At 52.1% G+C, this 16,878-nt stretch overlaps 1 protein-coding gene across 1 annotated transcript; it reads left to right on the plus strand.

Moving 5' to 3' along the window:
* On the plus strand, positions 869-11,013 carry LOC110401330 (immunoglobulin superfamily member 3-like). Its single transcript, XM_021402298.1, has 8 exons — positions 869-1,139; positions 2,211-2,588; positions 3,377-3,784; positions 4,560-4,943; positions 5,492-5,887; positions 7,360-7,767; positions 8,539-8,934; positions 10,688-11,013. The coding sequence occupies exons 1-8, from the start codon at positions 1,088-1,090 to the stop codon at positions 10,894-10,896; spliced, it is 2,631 nt and encodes an 876-aa protein (XP_021257973.1). The 5' UTR covers positions 869-1,087; the 3' UTR covers positions 10,897-11,013.

Here is a 16,878-nt window from a genome sequence, read left to right on the forward strand (position 1 = left end):
CAGGTAGGATCCAATGGGACCTCTCCAACAGCCCGTCCCCGCGGGCTGAGCTTGGCTGTCTGCAGAGCTGTGTGGTGCTGATGAGCAGTCAGCAGTCTGCGCCTCTGTCTCCTGGCCTCACGAGCTGTCATGTGAATCAGTTTCTGAAATGGGGCAAGGAGGGACCTCGTGCTTGTTTTGGTTCGTTACGTTAATCTCATTCCCTCCGGGAGCCCAGTGGGATCAAGCAGAAGGGCTTGTTTGTTTTACAGCTGCTTTTTGCTTGTGAATCCCTGAGCCAATTTAGCAGTTCATTCGATGCCTCAGCAGGCTGCAGGAGCAGCACAGCTCAGGAGCCAACTTCACACCGCTTTCTTTCCTGTAAAAACCGAATCGATCTTCTCAGAGAGGGTCTCCAGCTCCAGTTCCTCACCTTTGGCTGCTCCCTACCTGGGTCATGCCCCCGCCAGCCGCCCCCTGTCCCAGCACGTACACTGTGCAGCGGGCCATGTGATGCTGGTGGTGGGATGCACCCATGATGTCTGCCTCTAGTGCTGAGGAGGGAGTGAGCTGCTTAACAGAGGAGGAGGTGGAGGGTTGGTCAAAGGAGGGAGCAAGCATCTTGCTGTGCCACACAATGCGCTGTGTGTGAGCTGCTGCAGGATGGCAGTGGCCTCAAGTTGTGCCAGAGGATGTTCAGGTTGCATATTAGGAGAAATTTCTTCTTAGAGTGATGAGGCGCTGGCTCAGGCTGCCCAGGGAGGTGGTGAAGTCACCGTCCCTGGAGGTGTTCCAGAACCGTGTGGATGTGGCACTGAGGGACATGGTCAGTGGGCGTGGTTGGGCTGGTTGATCTTAGTGGTCTTTTCCAATATTAGTTATTCTATGGAGAAGTCTAGGGCTGGCTGCCACCTTGGTACGATGCAGGACCTTGGTGACGTACTCTGCTCCCCACTTCTCCCCGCCTTTTTCTCTAACCAGAGGAAACCGCTGCCGGAGTCTGGCAGCTTCCTCCTGGCTGCTTTCAAAATTGCAGGGTAGCTGTCACTATCACCCCAAGGGCCTTCCACTGCTTTCCTAGGGAAGGACCCCAGCAGATCTTGTTCGCATGGGGCTGGTGCAGCGTCAGGTGGCTGCCTTCCTCCTCTTCATCCTCACGGGTGAGTGCCCTGTGCTGCGACAGGGGCGTTCGGGGTAGGCAAGTGGGAGTAAAGCTGTCAGGAGCCCTCTGTGGGTTAAATGTGCAGGCTGCCTCCCCTGGACTGCTTTATCTTCCTAAATCAGGGGGATGGGACGCTCCTGGGTGGGTTGTGCAGGAGAGCATCTTGCTTGGGCTGCAGGGTGAGGGCAGCCCCAGTGCTGCTGGACTCTTGGCCGTTGGGAGCTGCAAGGGAGGGGAGGGCGTGCAGATCACTGTCACCTCCCCAGCTCTCCTCTGTAAGCCCTTTAGAGGTGTTTCCTGCTTCTGGAGGAGCTCTTGCTGGCTCCTTCTCCTATACCCTCACAGTTTCTTTCTGTGGAGCACTTCTGAGGTGGCTTCTAGGTCACATTCCTTTCTCCAACAGCGGTTAGCTCTGACTCCTGCTTCTTCCCTCCAGCCTGCACTGGACCCGAGAGTTTGGTCCTCTTCAGCACACAACAGGCTTCCTCCAGTGGTCTCAGCCTGGTTGCTGCTCCCTCTGAGTGCTGGCTGGGAGATGCTTTCCAAGCTGATGTGTCTTTGATGGCCTCATGGCACAATGCTCTGGCCTCTGTTGTCTGACTCTGCATGCTGGAAGATAAGTTTTCAAGTTCATTGGCATTGGGCTTGTTATTAACAGTTGCAAGAGATGCCGAAGTTCCTTGCAATTGTTGCACCAGGGAGGTTCAGGCTGGATATTAGGAAAAACTTCTTTGAAAGAGCAGTGAGGCTGCCCAGGGAGGTGATGGAGTTACCATTCCTGGAAGTGTTCAAGGAACATGTGGATGTGGCACTGAGGGACGTGGTTAGTAGGCAATAGTAGGTGGATGGTTGGACTAAGTGATCTTAGCAGCATTGAATCATTAAGGATGGAAAGGACTTCTAAGTCCCAGGGGCATTGTGCTTCATAGAATGAGACCACACCCTAACTCATTGCAGTATTACGCTGCAGTCCCTTGCATACCCAGCCCCATTGCCATTTTGAATGGCAGTAATTTTCAATTGCAGTGTTCTCCTGCAAACTTCATGCATGATAACTGTCTGCTGGCAGGTGTGGGCGCTGGCCAACGAGTGGTGACTATCCAAAAGGGACCACTTTACCGAGTACTTGGCTCCCACGTGACGCTGTGGTGCAAGGTGAGCGGCTACCAGGGCCCGGCGGAGCAGACCTTCCAGTGGTCCATCTACCTGCCCTCAGCCTCCGAGCGGGAGGTGCAGATCATCAGCACTGCCGACCCCTCCTTCCCCTACGCCATCTACACCCAGCGGGTGCGCGCCCAGGAGATCTATGTGGAGCGGGTGCAGGGGGACACGGTGCTGCTGCACATCATGGAGCTGCAGGATGAGGACGCCGGGGAGTACGAGTGCCACACGCCCAACACCGATGAGAGGTACTTTGGGAGCTACAGCGCCAAGACGAACCTGACAGGTGGGTCCCGAAGGACAGCTCCCTCCAGTGAGGGCTGCATTTTCCATTTTCGTACTGGTGGTGTCAAGGTGATGGCAAAGGTGCCAGGGAGGATGTGCTATTCTGTACACAGTGACACGAGGGCGTGTATGGCTCTCAAGTCTGTACAGATACAGGCAGGTTTCCCACTGCAGATGGGGAGGTGTGCTCATCTCCAGGTGTATGGTATGTAGTCTGCTGTCCCATAGCCCAACAGCTACTATTTCACATCTCAGCACTTAAGAGAGAAGGGGTTCTCAGGCTCTGAGCATTACCTGTTGGTGTCTTCTTGGGTCAGGGGAAGGGATGATGGGACTTGAACCCATGGAGTACCAGTGATGATGGGGAGGCAACAGGGTGGAACAGTAAAGAAAAGGATCCAACTGTAAGCCCATCAGCTCTGCATGGCCCTTCCACTTGGTATTCAAACTTGTGTCCTCCTTTAACCTGGTATTGTGGCCACTTGGGCTCGTGAAAGGCTGGACATTAATCTCCTTGGGGTTGCCCAGTGCTGCCCACAGTTTCACTGAGAAGTGTACTGCTGAGAAATACACCATGTTTTCTTTTCTGTTGAGGTTTTAAGCACTTCACACATTGGCATGGGCTGGCTGGGGCCTCTGTCATCACCTACAGCACCTACTTCCCCTACACTGTCAGATCCCTTGGAGCCTGGCTTTGGTTTTTGCGGTGATGAGCACGCTGCCCACTGAGAACAAGAAATGCTTTTCCTCCTGACTGGCTGCTTTCTCTGCTTCTCCCCTTATGCTCAGTGATTGCGGACACCCTCTCAGTTTCCATGGGGCCCCAGGACCTCACCCATACTGAGGGGGATGCCATGGAGCTCACCTGCAATGTGTCCAGGTCCACTGCCCAGCATACACACCTCTCTGTTGGCTGGTACTGCATCCGAGGAGAGCATCGTGCTGAGATCCTCACCCTCTCCAAGGACTTTGTCTTGATGCCAGGACCTGCTTATGCACAGAGGTTTCTGGTAGGGAACGTGCGATTGGACAAGGTTGGGAGCGCCTCATACAAACTGTCCATTGTGGCAGTGGAGCCCTCTGACCAGGGGCAGCTGTACTGTGAGGCAGCCGAGTGGATCGAGGATCCTGACGGGACGTGGAAGGACATCTCTCGCAAACAGTCAGAGATGAGATCGCTGGTGGTCATTCCCCAGGGTAAGGCCCTTGGCTGCAGCTGCTTTGTACAGCAAAGGACCTACAGTGGTGAGGAACAGGCTGCCCAGAGAAGCTGTGGGTGCCCCATCCCTGGAGAAGCTCAAGGCGAGGTTGGACGGGGCCCTGGGCAGCCTGAGCTGGTGGGAGGGGCAGCCCTGCCCACATGAGGAGTTGGGGCTGGGTGGGCTTTGAGGTCTCTTCCAACCCAAGCCTTTCTGTGATTCTGTGATTTGCTCTGCGGTGGCTGCTAAGGCTGGAAGAAAGGGGACAGTGCTAAAAGGGCATTGTGATGGTCACACCAGAGCAGTTGGGGCAGTGGTGAGCGGTGCACGAGCTCCTCCATCCCTTCTGTGGGACTGCTGGCCCTGCTGCAGCCAAGCGTGCCAGCGGTTTCTATAAACTCTCCAACAAATATTTGGGAATGCCGAACATATCTGCAGTGGCTGGGATTCCTGCTCATATGCTGTTTATGAGCTGGTGTTTAAATTCAGAGGGTAATGTGCTGTCCATAAATTATCGCAGCCCCTCCAGTGGCAGTCATGGAGCTACTCTGCTTTACCTCCAAGCTACAGCTTCTGATGGGATGGGGGAACCACAAAGCTACAGAGCCCTTTTGTCCTCTTTCAGGCTTATGGGGGCTGGAGTCCACCTCTCCACGGTGAACGTTTTCCATTCTCAGTGCTTTTCTATGAAAGAAAACATTTCAGTTGTGAGCCCCTCTTGTTTCCCACTGCACAGCCACCATTGCCTCCTCTTGGCTTTTGTTTGCCCATAGACCGAGATCTCTCCGTGGGCATCACTGCCACCAAGAGTACCCTTTCTGAAGGAGACACCCTGCAGCTCAATTGCACGCTGGAAGCCCAGGGGAGTGGCAGCAGGCACTTCCAGGTGGCTTGGCTCCTCAATAGCGTGGAGGTGGCCAGGGTTGACCCCCGTGGGTTGCTGGTTTGGAAGAAGGAATATGAGGAGAGAGCCAGGCTGGGGCAGCTCCACGCATTCAAGCAAAGCAACGCGGTTTACATCCTCACCATCCATGAGGTGGGGCTGGAGGACAGCGGGGCGTACCACTGCTCCGTTTTGGAGGTGAAGGCTCCTGGGAACTTCCAGAATATCCAAACCAACCTATCATCAACTCTCAGAATCGATGTGAAGTCCATAGGTGAGTAAATCCTAATGGTTCTTTTGGGTGAAACCTACACCAATGCCTGGCTGAGAAACACACCGAGTCTGGCCTTGCCTTGGCAGGCGCAACTCAGCTTCTGTTGCTGCAAGAGCACCGGTGTGCCACATTTTTCAGTAGATGATAATGGGAAGAGTGTTTACTCTGGTAAATGTCAACATAATGGGGGCAGCAGACTGCCAAGATGAAGTGTACATCTTCAGCCTGGCTCTTTGCAATCAGCTTGAGACAAGAAGGTAGAGCTGTGGGAGGCTTAGTGCTTGGGGACCCTGGGGATGGCAGACCAAGGGACAGGGCAAGACAGGAGCTGTGGCTAGGGCTGGAAGACCGGAATGCAGCTCAGAAGAGGAGGGATGGGGTGGAGGTTTTGTCATGCTGACAAGGTTTGCAGAGTGCAAAATGACTCTGGGAGCTGGTGTGAGGTGGGTGGTGAGGTACCAAGGGTGATGGGGAAGATGCTGGGCAGTGCAAGTGGCAACGGGCGGGACTTCTGTCCCATCACCATGAGCTCTTTTCCACTCGAGCAGGTCTCGGACTGCATGTCACGCTGAGAAGCCGAACGCCCACCGTCAGTTACGGGCAGAGCTTTGAGCTTATCTGCTATGTGAGTGCCAGCCGCCCAGTTGAGGAGCTGCTGCTCTCCGTGGGGTGGCTCTTCCAGCCCAACCCACCCATCAGTGGCTACCAAGAGCTGGTGCATGTCCTTCCCAATGGCACCGTGTCCTGGGGACCGGCACAGCCCCGCTTCCAGGGCAGAGCCCAGCTGGTGAAAGCAAGTGCCTTCTCCCAGTTGCACATCTACAGTGTAATGGGTGGCCATGCAGGGACATACCAGTGCAAAGTGGGGATCTGGAGGACGCTGCAGGGGCAGCCTGCTATCTCCTTCACCTCCAACGCCGTGGGGATAAAGGTTGTCCCACCAGGTGAGTGGTCCCATGGGTGCTCCTTCTGCAGGCAGCTCCTTCATACCTCTTGGTCACAACTGTGACAGCTGATGGCTGGGTGTCCACAGCAGGGCCATCTCTGGGGCTGCATGAGGCAGTGCTGCTCATCCTGTTTCTTCCTTTGGATTTTAGGGGTCTTTGGAATTTAGGGGTCACAACCCAGTGAACTGAAATCATACTTTTCCATGTTTTCTAACGGATGGATTTGCTTTAGCCTAAGCTAACACATTTCCTTCCCTCCTCAGTTTCTGTAGTGCTCTCCCCCCTGCGCCCGGTGTGCTCTCTCTCTGGGGCTGGATGCTGGGTGCTCCATTTTACACTCTGAGGAGGTCAGGGGCAGCGATGCAGCTGAGGGAATGGGAAACTGCAGATGTGGGTATGTAGCAGGGGTGAAAATGGCATTAAGATAAGCAGGAGTGATCGTAGATAGTATGCACAGAGCAGAGAGTAAGACATGATGGTGACGTTTGGCTCCAGACTTACCACAGCCATTGCTGTATACTGTGGAGATGTGACAAGATAGACCATTCCTTCTTGTCCTCGAGGGGGTCCAGGTTGGATATTAGGAAACATCTCTTCCCAGAAGAGCGGTGAGGCAGTGGCACAGGCTGCCCAGGGAGGCGGTGAAGTCACCGTCCCTGGAGGTTTTCAAGAACCGTGTGGATGTGTCACTGAGGGATGTGGTTAGTGGGCATGGTGGGGATGGGTTGGTGATTAGACTGGGTGATCTTAGTGGTCTTTTCCTACCCTAATGATTCAATGATTCTGTGCTGGGAATGTGTGACCCATGTTGCAGGAGATGGCTGCTGGCTCTAGTTCTGCTTCTCTACAAAAGGTGGTAGCATGAGCCATGAAATGTGATTGGGAGGTACAGAGTAAAGCTGGAGAGGGAGCTGCTCTAGCAGCAACAGGTTGAAGCTATGCTGCAGAAAGTAGGCCTCAAAATCACAAAAAATTACCAGCCTGTTTGCTGCATGTGAAATCTGCTGAACGGAGCCCACTGAGATACTCAAGTTTGTGACCTGTGTTTCAGTGTTTTGTTTACCGTTATGTGTTGCTGCGTGCCTCAGGGGTTTAAATGCTGCTGTGGGCCTGGCCTTGCAGCTCTGAGCAGGAGGGACCTGTGCAGAAGGTCACAGTGGGAGTGGGGACGGAGGACAGATCTTTCCCACTTCGCTCCCGACTTCTTGCCCTCCCCTGTTCCTCCAGAGCACTGCAGCATGCTGTGAGGTGCATGGCAGCACCTAGCCAGTCCACTGGGATGGTCACCTCCCAGACCTCCCGGTGACTGTCCCTGCAAAATCTGCACTGCTGAAGCGTGGGCAGTAAGCAGATGCTGGAACTTATGGACATGCCATGCAGCGTGTGGCTTCAGGTTAATAACCACTGCAAGCATTCCAGATGGTGGCTGTTGGCGAAACCACCAGAGTTATTTCGTTCCTCCATTTCAGAAAGCAAGCTGCGGGTGGCCACGAGGGAGAGCTCCATGGAGGTGGCTGGCGGTGCTGACGCAAACATTGAGTGCAGGATGGAGTTCCCCCCAAACAACTCTCAGCTGGCTGTCACCTGGTACTTCCTACCTCCTCCTCCGGCGGATGCCACCCCCCTGCAGATCGTGCAGGTCAGCCACAGCGGCCTGCTGGAGTATGGGGCCGAGTTCAGCTCCCCCACACAGAAGTCCCGGTTCCTGAGCCAGAGGGTGTCCAGCCACATGTTCCAGCTGCGGATTCTCTCGGCCAGCCCCGGGGACCAGGGCCAGTACTGCTGTGCGGTGGAGGAATGGTGCTGGCTGGAGGGTGGTTGGCACGGCCTCGGAGAGCGGTGGTCAGGGAGAACCAGGCTGCAGCTCCGGTTGCCCGGTGAGCTGCTGGGGAAGGGGTTCTGCTGGAGGCACCCCCAGGCAGGGCATGGGAGAAACAGTGGTTCCTGCACAGAGCAGAGATGCTGGGATTCTTTGCTTGGAGTGTGCCTCTCAAAGGGAAATGGGGAATTAGGAGGATTTGCCACATCCTCCCAAACCAATCGAGCTGGTATTTGTGCCTCCAGCAGCAGATGTCTGATGCTTCACAACAAAGAGAACCGCAGCCCTTGCTTTCTCCTGTGACGCACGGTGTGTTTGGTCAGTGGTGCAGTGCTGGGGACAGAGCAGCAGCCCTTTCCCAGTGCTCCTGGGTGTCCTGAAGCAAGGTGCAAAGCTTCTCCTGTCCTGGGGCATGCAGCTGCAGAGAGCAAGGCTGAAGGCTCAGTTGAGCTCTCTCCTTGGGTGCTGCACCTCTGAGGTGTGGAGAGTGGTGAGTTCCTCCCGCATTCAGCCCCACCTGTCATCTGATTTTCAGCCCCAGATGAACTAGATCAGAGGAGTCTGTCTTCCTAAACAGCCTTTGGTGCAAAGGATGCCTTCCTTCTTATTGGGAAGAGGACAGAGGGTGGGGTACAGAGATGGTGGAGGGGAAAAACACCCCAGACAGAATGAGTCACAGAGTCCAGGGAACCCATGGTGTCCTCCAGAGGCACATGCATAAGACCATCCAAGTTCCCAGAAGACTTCCATCAGCTGGCAGGCACAGGCAGGAACACCTCTGTAGCAATGTACAACGCTGTGACAGCTCTTTCTGCTTCCCTTCCCCCAGAGAGCGAGCTGCACCTGGAGAAGGCCAACCGCAGCGTCTTGGCCAGGCAGGGCCAGGAGGTGACGCTGGGCTGCCTGCTGCAGGGCACCCTCCTGCCTGCTGCCCGCCTCTCGGCCACTTGGTTTCACGAGAAGGAGGGTGGCCATGTGAGGCCCCTGCTCTGCCTACGCCACGATGGTGCCATCGAGTCCCTGCAGGAGGGGCTGGTGGGGAGGCTGCAGCTCCGGCGGCCCACGGCTGGTGACCTCAGCCTGACACTGGGCAGCGTTCAAGAGAGCGATGCCGGGACGTATCGCTGCCAGGTGCAAGAATGGCGGCAGCAAGGCAACAAGGATGAGTGGAAGCTGCAGGCCTGGGCGTTCTCAGGGTACACCCAGCTCACCACCACCCCACCAGGTAACGATGCTGCACTCAGCCGCTCACCTCGCACTGCCTCCCCTCCACCCCCCCAGCCCTTAGCTTGCTGGGGTGCATCATGCATCCCTCCTTATCTTGCTTCAGTGCAACAAGGGATGACAGCAGTACTGGGAGGACTTGCTAAGGGACCTCAGTGGAGTCATGCTGGGAAGACTGAGCTGTATTGAGAGGCAGGGCAGGGAGGAGGAGGAGGAGAGCAATGCACAATGGCACATGCTGGGAGTAAGATCCCAGCCCCATCCATCTGTTAAGGTTGAAACCTGGGTTCCTTGTTCTTTAAGTGCTGGAGGTGGAGGTCTGATGGGATGCCAAGAGCTCCAGCCATGAGTGAGATGTGGTCCTGAGCAGGGTACCGCTGACTGTCACTGCTGAATGGCAGGCTCTCTACAGGACCGCTTGCCCTCAGCCCTGCTATCAGCCCAAGCATTTGGGCTAGAACGCTAACCATTTTTTAGGGAAAAAATCTTGTTGCAATTTTTTTGGCATCTCAGTCTCTGGTGAGGCCTTAAAAAACAATCACTGTCCTCTTAGGGTGCATGAAATAGGATTGGATTCTGCATATAGGAGCTTAAATAAATAAAATGAAAGGTTTCATTCAGGCATACAAAATGTTTTTAGGAGGTAACTGGCAGGAAAAAAGTACTCTCTTGATGCCTCGTTGGGGGAAAAAAGAGGCTTGGATGACCCACATGGAGGAAGAAATATGACCTGTGAAATCAGCCATGCTGTGTGCAGCGGAGCTGCCCCACTCCAAGCTGGACTGGTGGTGTTTTATTTTGTTTCTCCAGTGATGCAGGTATCTTGAAAATGCCCCTCTGGCTCATAGATCTCAATGTTTCAGACGTCAGAGGCCCTTTAGGATGCCTCTCTAGCACTGTGGGAGCTTCTCCCTGTTTTTCCTGTGAGAGACTCAATGCTGCTTCACCCTGTATGCAGAACTTGAGAGGTAGAGAGGTAAAAGCCGGTTTTATGGCTGGGAGCAGCTGCCAGGTTGCTACATCCCTAGGGTCACACTGAGCCCACCAGGCCTTGTGGGTCCCCCAGGGGCAGCTTGGGATTGAAAGAGTTACCACACTCAGCACGGTTCTGCAGAGCAAGCATAAAGCATCTGTGCATGGGTATTGGTCAAAGAGAGGAGAACTGAGATGGGCGAAACAGACTAAACCACATCCCTCAGCGCCAAGGAGGAGGTTTTAGTGGTCATGGCTACTGGGTGAATGTGAGGAGCTCAGAACAAAAGGAGCAGGCTACCATGGGGCTGACTGAGGAGCCAGAGGTTCTACCAAAGTATGGTGGCATCCACCTGGAACCTCCTTGAAACCTCTTGTTTCCTTTGCTTTCCTCTTGTACTTCCTTGCTCTGGAACAGCCTGAGGCAGACCTCTAGCTGTCAGTGGTGTCTGGCAGGGACCAGGGGGTGGTGACTACATGGCTTTTCCTTGCTGAGCCCAGTGTGGAACAGGTTAGCTGAAGAGCTGTGCTGTTTCTGGTGAGATGCTTCAGCTGAGAGTGAGATAGGGCCCTATCTGACCTCCCAAAACAAGAAATTCAGGCAAATTACCTTGTTTCTCTTCCCCTTTCCCTCAGCTAACCAAGAAAATGTGGTATGAATTCTTAATAATTGGTAGATTGAGGGAAGAGTGATAAGAATACAACCTATAGAAACAGTAAGAGAGGGCAACTCAGACTAACTTGGGATCTTAATTGTTTTTTCCTCTTTTTTCTCCCTCCAGAGACAACAGTTTTGTCTAGGATCTGTTCATCTCCACCGCTGCTGAACTTCATCCTATGCTTACCTCTGGTTCTGATCCTTCTCCTGGCCCTTGCTGGCTTCTGCTGGTGCTTCATCTCCAGGAAAAGAAAAAAGGGCAACATTAGAGGAGACCAGATGATGGAACTGCAAGGGGCTTGGGGGGATCAAGCAAGCTTAGCTGGCTCATAATGGGAGATCTAACTTGAAGGAGTAGAACTGGACATCTGAGAGGACTGAATACTTGAAGAGGGGCTTCTTGTTGTTTTGCTGTAGCTTTTGCAATGAATACTTGAAATTGTGTGTTTACTTTTAGTGGAACAAAGCAGCTTTGAATTACTGAGCAAATAAGGTTTACAAAATGGATGTTCCTCTCTCTTAGATTTGGAATCCACCCACGTGTTTGCTGTTGTAGCTGCTTGTGGTGTTTGAGGTGCTTCTGGTATGCACGTCCACCAGTCCTGAGTGGAAGTGCTGTTGTTCTCTTCAGGTGTAAGGGAAAAAAATGGTGGTTTTTGCACTGGAACACAAAAGTATCAAACTGCTGCTCATTTTTAGGCAATTTGACAAAATCTGTGCAGTGCTAAAAATCCTTGGCAGTGCTAGAAATGGAGTGCTGGTGTCCCTTTAAGGCACTGCACTTGCCTTTCCCATCTCTTGCTGGAGAGGAACTCAGATGCTGCTGTCCTCTGGTTCTGAGAGACCCTGTGCCCAGAGAGCAGCATCTCCAAAAGGAAATGGGTCTTCATCGCAAAACCCATTGCAGGAGGTTGAAAACTGAGCAAGGCTGGCCGTAGAATCACAGAATCATTTGAGCTGGAATGGACCCTTAAGGGCAATCTAGTCCAGCTCTTAATGAACGGGGACACCTACAGCTAGATCAGGTTGCTCAGAGCCCCATCCAGAGCTGAGGGGCCAAGGCTGAAGAAAGTGTATAGACTACTGCTCTTGCTCCCCTGTTCAGCAGCTTCAGCCTTTTCCTGCAGGTGCTATTTTTTTCTGGACTTCTTACAACTTCTCTGTTGTTTGTCTGAGTCATATCTTGATAACGTTTCACCAGTATCATGCTCTCCCTTGGTGTTTTCCTTCAGATGGTTTCTATAGCTTGATTGTAAGAGTATCTTGGGAGCATGTTTCAGAGGCCTAGCTAAAGTCAGGAACGTATGCTGCCTGCTGCTTACCACTTACCTCTATAGAGAGTGATAAGGTCTCCCCTGAGTCTCCTCTTCTCCACACTGAACAATCCCAGCTCCCTCAGCTGCTCCCCATAAGGCCTGTGCTCCAGACCCTTCACCAGCTTTGTTGCCTTTCTCTGGACACACTCCAGGGCCTCAGTGTCTTTCTTGTAGTGAGGAGCCCAGAACTGAACACATGATCCGTCCTTGTTCAAACAACAACAAAAAGATTTCTGTTTTTTTGCATTCTTCTAAATGCTTTTGAGTGCTTTCTTTGCCTTTGCGTGCCTTTGAGAACTGCAGTTAGGAAGATGCGGGTTTCAGTTTCTGCTTTGTGTTTTCTTGTTGTTCAGTGTCTCACACCACCTCAGGTGTTACTGCAGCAAGCCACAACCATGAGGCTTGACAGCCTGTTCTTTACATGTCTTGGGGTGAACCTGACCAAGATGAGCCTTCTGCTGAAAAATCTACCTTCTTGGGATCATTATTCTTATTGCTGGGGTGGTGTCATGGAGGAACCCCCACCTTGCTGCTGCAGCAGAGTGTGAGTCAGTCTCCGTAAGCCGTGTGAGTCCTTGGGGCGGCCGTGCTGCTCTTGGTGTCTGCTGAGTCCATGCTGCCTCTGGCTTGGCCACCTCGTGGTTCTATGGAAGCGACTGCTGGCATCTAAACATCGTGTAAAGAGCTGCAGACTCAGCTGTAACGTGAGATTGTGCATCTGGTGGAGTGAGGGAAGAAGGTGGGCAGGGAGGGGGGAGGGTTTCTCCAGCCACAGGACACTCTCTTCTTTCTTTTTCTGCCCCTTTTTTTTCTCGGTTAGCCAGAGGCTAAGTAGCAGCTTTCCATTCATGCAGGTTGAGAGGTTTTAATTTAGTTTCGAGAAATGTGCCTGGAGCCCTGATGAAAGGGTCTGTGAGAAGAATGCGTGTGTGTGTGTTTGCAACGGTGGGTTTTCCTTTTTTTTTCTTCTTCTGGTTTTGCTGGGTTGCTGCCAAACCTTTTGGCTATACTTTTTAAGATGTATTTTTTTTCCACGAGTGGCCTTAGAGTTGTAACTTATCCTAGTTAAAGCTGCAGAATGGTCCTATTTTCAGAGAGAACATTTCACTCAGCTGCGGCAAATGGAGGGGGAGAGAAAGGGGCATGGGGTGGGTCAGGAGGACGGTAGTGGGTGGTAGAAAAGTCCGTGGTCCTTCAGGTTGGGACGACAAGGCAACAAAGAGCTGGATCCAAGAGGAATGAATTAACTGTGAAATGCTTGTGAGGGGTTATAGAAACATGGAGCTGCGCTGTGCTGGAAGCTTTGGGGCAACTGAGGTTGCTCTCCCCATGCAGTCAGAAATCAATCCCAGGCTGCTTCAGCACTGTTCTCCACGAGGGTCAGGAAGGTACCGAAGCTCTGGTGCAGCCCCGCTGCTTGGCAGACCTTGCTCTGCAGAAGATGGATGGTGTGAGGGGTCAGGTGGGAACACAATCTCTGCATTGCCTTCCTGGAATGCTTTTATGGCACTGCCTTTGGGGAGGAGAAAGGGCAATGCTTGATGACCACACGGGGAGCTTGTGCAGCCTGCGGTGGCCCAACTGACTGACTGTCCCCTGAAGGCTGCAAGGCTGTGAGGAGGGAGGCTGGGTGGTGATGTAGTTGCTGTGCAGGTGGCAAATGGCTTGCAGGTGAGAAGATGCTTTGCATCCTCTTGCAGCTTATGGCTTGGAATTTCCTATCCTGCTGCACTCCCTGTTAGAAGCAGACGCAGGAGCAATATGCTGCCCTGGTGCTCCCAGGGCAGGGCTGTTGAGGAAGGTTTCCCAACTTGCCAGAAGTGCTTCCGGGCAAATGACTTCCAATTCTCCTGGGATGTCCCCTCTGAAGCAGCGTGCCTTCGTTCCTTCCTGTTAACTCTGAGTTGATTTAGAAATTTGACGTTCACTTTTCTTCCCGTGATAAAATATTTTAAAACTGGAAATAAAAATGCTTTAGTCTCACTTTATGCTGTTCTGTATTCAACCTGCTTTTTGCAGCCCCTGCCTGTTTCACGTGTCCTTCAGCCCTGGCCTTTGGCATCTAACACAGAGCAGAATCACTTCTGGGGCCCTAAACCTTCCTTAACTGCTGAGAAACCGCTGTGCTGCATCTGCCTGCTTGCCAGCGTTCGGCCCTTTGCCTCCGCTTCCCCACCTCCTCCCTCTCTTCTTCCAGCAGATAAAGGGATGACAGTCCTGTTGCATGGGGCAGGAAAAGGCAATCGCTGCTCTCCAGCAATGCTTTCTAAGGCAGAAGCAGCACAAAGAGTGGGGCTCGAGGAGGATGTGGGAGAGGCAATGCAGCAGGCAGGAGGGACTGATCCTACGTTTCTTCAGGCAGCCAAGGGGCTGCTTGTGGTGCTGGGGGGTAGCGATATTGATGGCCCCCCCCTGCTTTTTAAGAGTATGTACATAGTTTAAAACAAACACAAGCCTGTTTCCCTAACAGGTTGTATTGAGAAGTGCAAGCAGGAAAAGAGTCCAGATTGCTCCTGCAACCCAGACAGGAAACAGAATACCGCAAGCAGCAATTTTGAGCATATGCTCGTCGGAGGTTTCTTGCTTTCATTCGTTCATTACGTCTTTTCCTGTAGGTTTCTAAATGTAGCTGTGTGCTTATAAATGATGCTGAGCCTGGGTTGTTGATAAAGGGAGAGGAGGAGCTGCTCCCTGCCATCCCTGGAGCCTGTCCTCACGTGGGATGCTGCCCCAGACCCTGCCTTGGGGAGCACTGTGGTGAAGCGCTGCGGGGTGGCTGTGAAGCAGGAGGTGAGCTGGTGTCCAGCCTCACGCCTCCTGTCCCTTCTCATTGTAGGGCTGGGAGAGCATTCATTGCTTGGACTTCCAACCAAGTGTGAAAATTCACGGGTCAGGGGGTGGAAAAAAGGCAGCTATTAGTGTTATTTTAAGCACGAGGGAATGAATTGGTTAGTGCTGGGAGCAATATGGAAAAGCAAGAGAGGCAGTGCCTCCTCACAGCCCCCTCATGGGGCGGTGATGCCGAGGAGAGGATCGCTGCCTGATTTGAAAGAGAACAGGGCCATGACCAATTGCTGTGAAATGTGGCAATAATGCCTCGCGCAGTGGCCGTGGGATAAAAGGCAGGGACAGCCTGAACTGTAAAGATGTTTCATTTCCCTGGTAATGAGGGAGACACACTGTGGCAATGGAACCAGAGAGAGAGAACCCGCAAGATGCTAATTTCTGCTCCTGCTGCCGCTGCCGCTTTGATCTGAAGCAAATGCCCGTTTTAAATTGCAAACGGATGCAAGTCAGATATCATCCAGCCACTGGCTTACAGGCTTAATGAAGTGGGACGTACGCCTCGGCCTGATAATGTTCTGAGAGGCAGGCGACTCAGAGAGGAATTACTGAGGGTCTGAGGAGATGGGAGGAAGGCTGGGGATGTCGTGGAGGAAATAACCACCAGAGCACAAAGCCTCCTGCTTGGCGTTCTTGGCAAGCTGTGGCTGAGCCCCTCATCCTCTGTGCCAACAGAAAAGATGTGAGCGTGCTGCCCTGCTTTTATGTGTCCTATGTTTTAAAGCAAGCATTTTGAACAGGCCACCGAGGTCATGGTTCTCTTTGGTCTCAGAGTGTGGATATCAATTTAGGGTTCACCAGGTAAGGCAAAGGTATGAAAGAGTAACCAGCTCATTTTGTGCCGTCATTTGGGCACTTTATTGGACTATAGCTTAGAAAAGACTGCTGAGATCACCCAGTCTGACCACCAACCCATCCTCACCATGCCCATTAACCATGTCCCTCAGTGCCACATTCTCACGGTTCTTGAACATCTCCAGGAACGGTGGGTGACTCCACCACCTCCCGGGGCAGCCTCTTCCAGTGCCTCACCACTCTTTCTGAGAAGAAATTTTTCCTGATATCCAACTTGAACTTCCCTGGTGCAACATGAGGCCATTCCCTCTCGTCCTATCGTTATTTAGATATTTATTACACTCTTCATTAAGGCAAGGCACTTGGGTCCTATTGTGAAGCCAGAGCTTGTTGTGTACCTTGAGTACCTCTTTGCACAAGAGCAATGGGATATAGAAGAAGCTAACTGGAACCAACCTCAAAATGAGAGGAATGAAGAAGTTCAGGTTTTTCACACAACATCAAGTTAAGCTGAAAATGTCTTTTTTTATGGGATACTGCGCTATAATTTTATGTTTTCCAGGAGGAAATGAATAAGAAGAGAAATCTACTGAGCAGTGCTAAAGTAGCCATCTCAGGCCTAGTAGTCCTTGCACTGTGGATTGTTGGAGGTCTGTAGAAGTATCACATACGACTGCTTTGTTTTTGCCTTCAGCTTCAGGTCTGTGCTTCTGGCTGTTCTTCAGACAAGGTAAGGAGGTAGATAGTCTCATTATCCAGGCATTTTTATGTTCTTATTCTACATTTACATTGTAGCTTTGCATATAACCGTAGAAGATGCGAAAAAGAGACGTATGCCTCTTCACACCTCTTCCTTTCCCACTGCCCCACAGGGCTTTTGTTTCTAAAAATCCTTCCAGATGAGTCCCCCTTTGCTAGAGTAAATCATGTTAATCTGAAGAATGCTGGGCAAGATGAAGTTTTTAGATCACGCTTTATTTCTATATGGCATTTTGCGTTTAAGGAATTCACGCAATCACAATGCATAGTTGGGAATTTTCTCTGCTTGACAAATGAGGGAACTTAGATGCAGCACTTTGCTATGAAACAGCAAGGAGAAAAAAAAATAAATCAGAAATCTCCTCTAGAGGTGGAGACAGGAAGAAAGGCTGACTCCAGCACTGAGAATTAAAGGGAAAAATCTCTGCTGGACCCAAAATAAGTCTCCATAGAAACAGCTTTTTCTGAAAAAAAATTACTGCAGTATGAAATGAAGATTGTGGATCTAGTTCTGCAAAATATTTAGGCATGTTCTTTACTTATCTCTATTCAGCTCAGGATGCAAGCATGTGATTTCCATGGGCGCTTATGTGCTTTATTT

The sequence above is a fragment of the Numida meleagris genome, chromosome 1 (assembly GCF_002078875.1).
Source record: "Numida meleagris isolate 19003 breed g44 Domestic line chromosome 1, NumMel1.0, whole genome shotgun sequence".
Lineage (NCBI taxonomy): Eukaryota > Metazoa > Chordata > Aves > Galliformes > Numididae > Numida > Numida meleagris.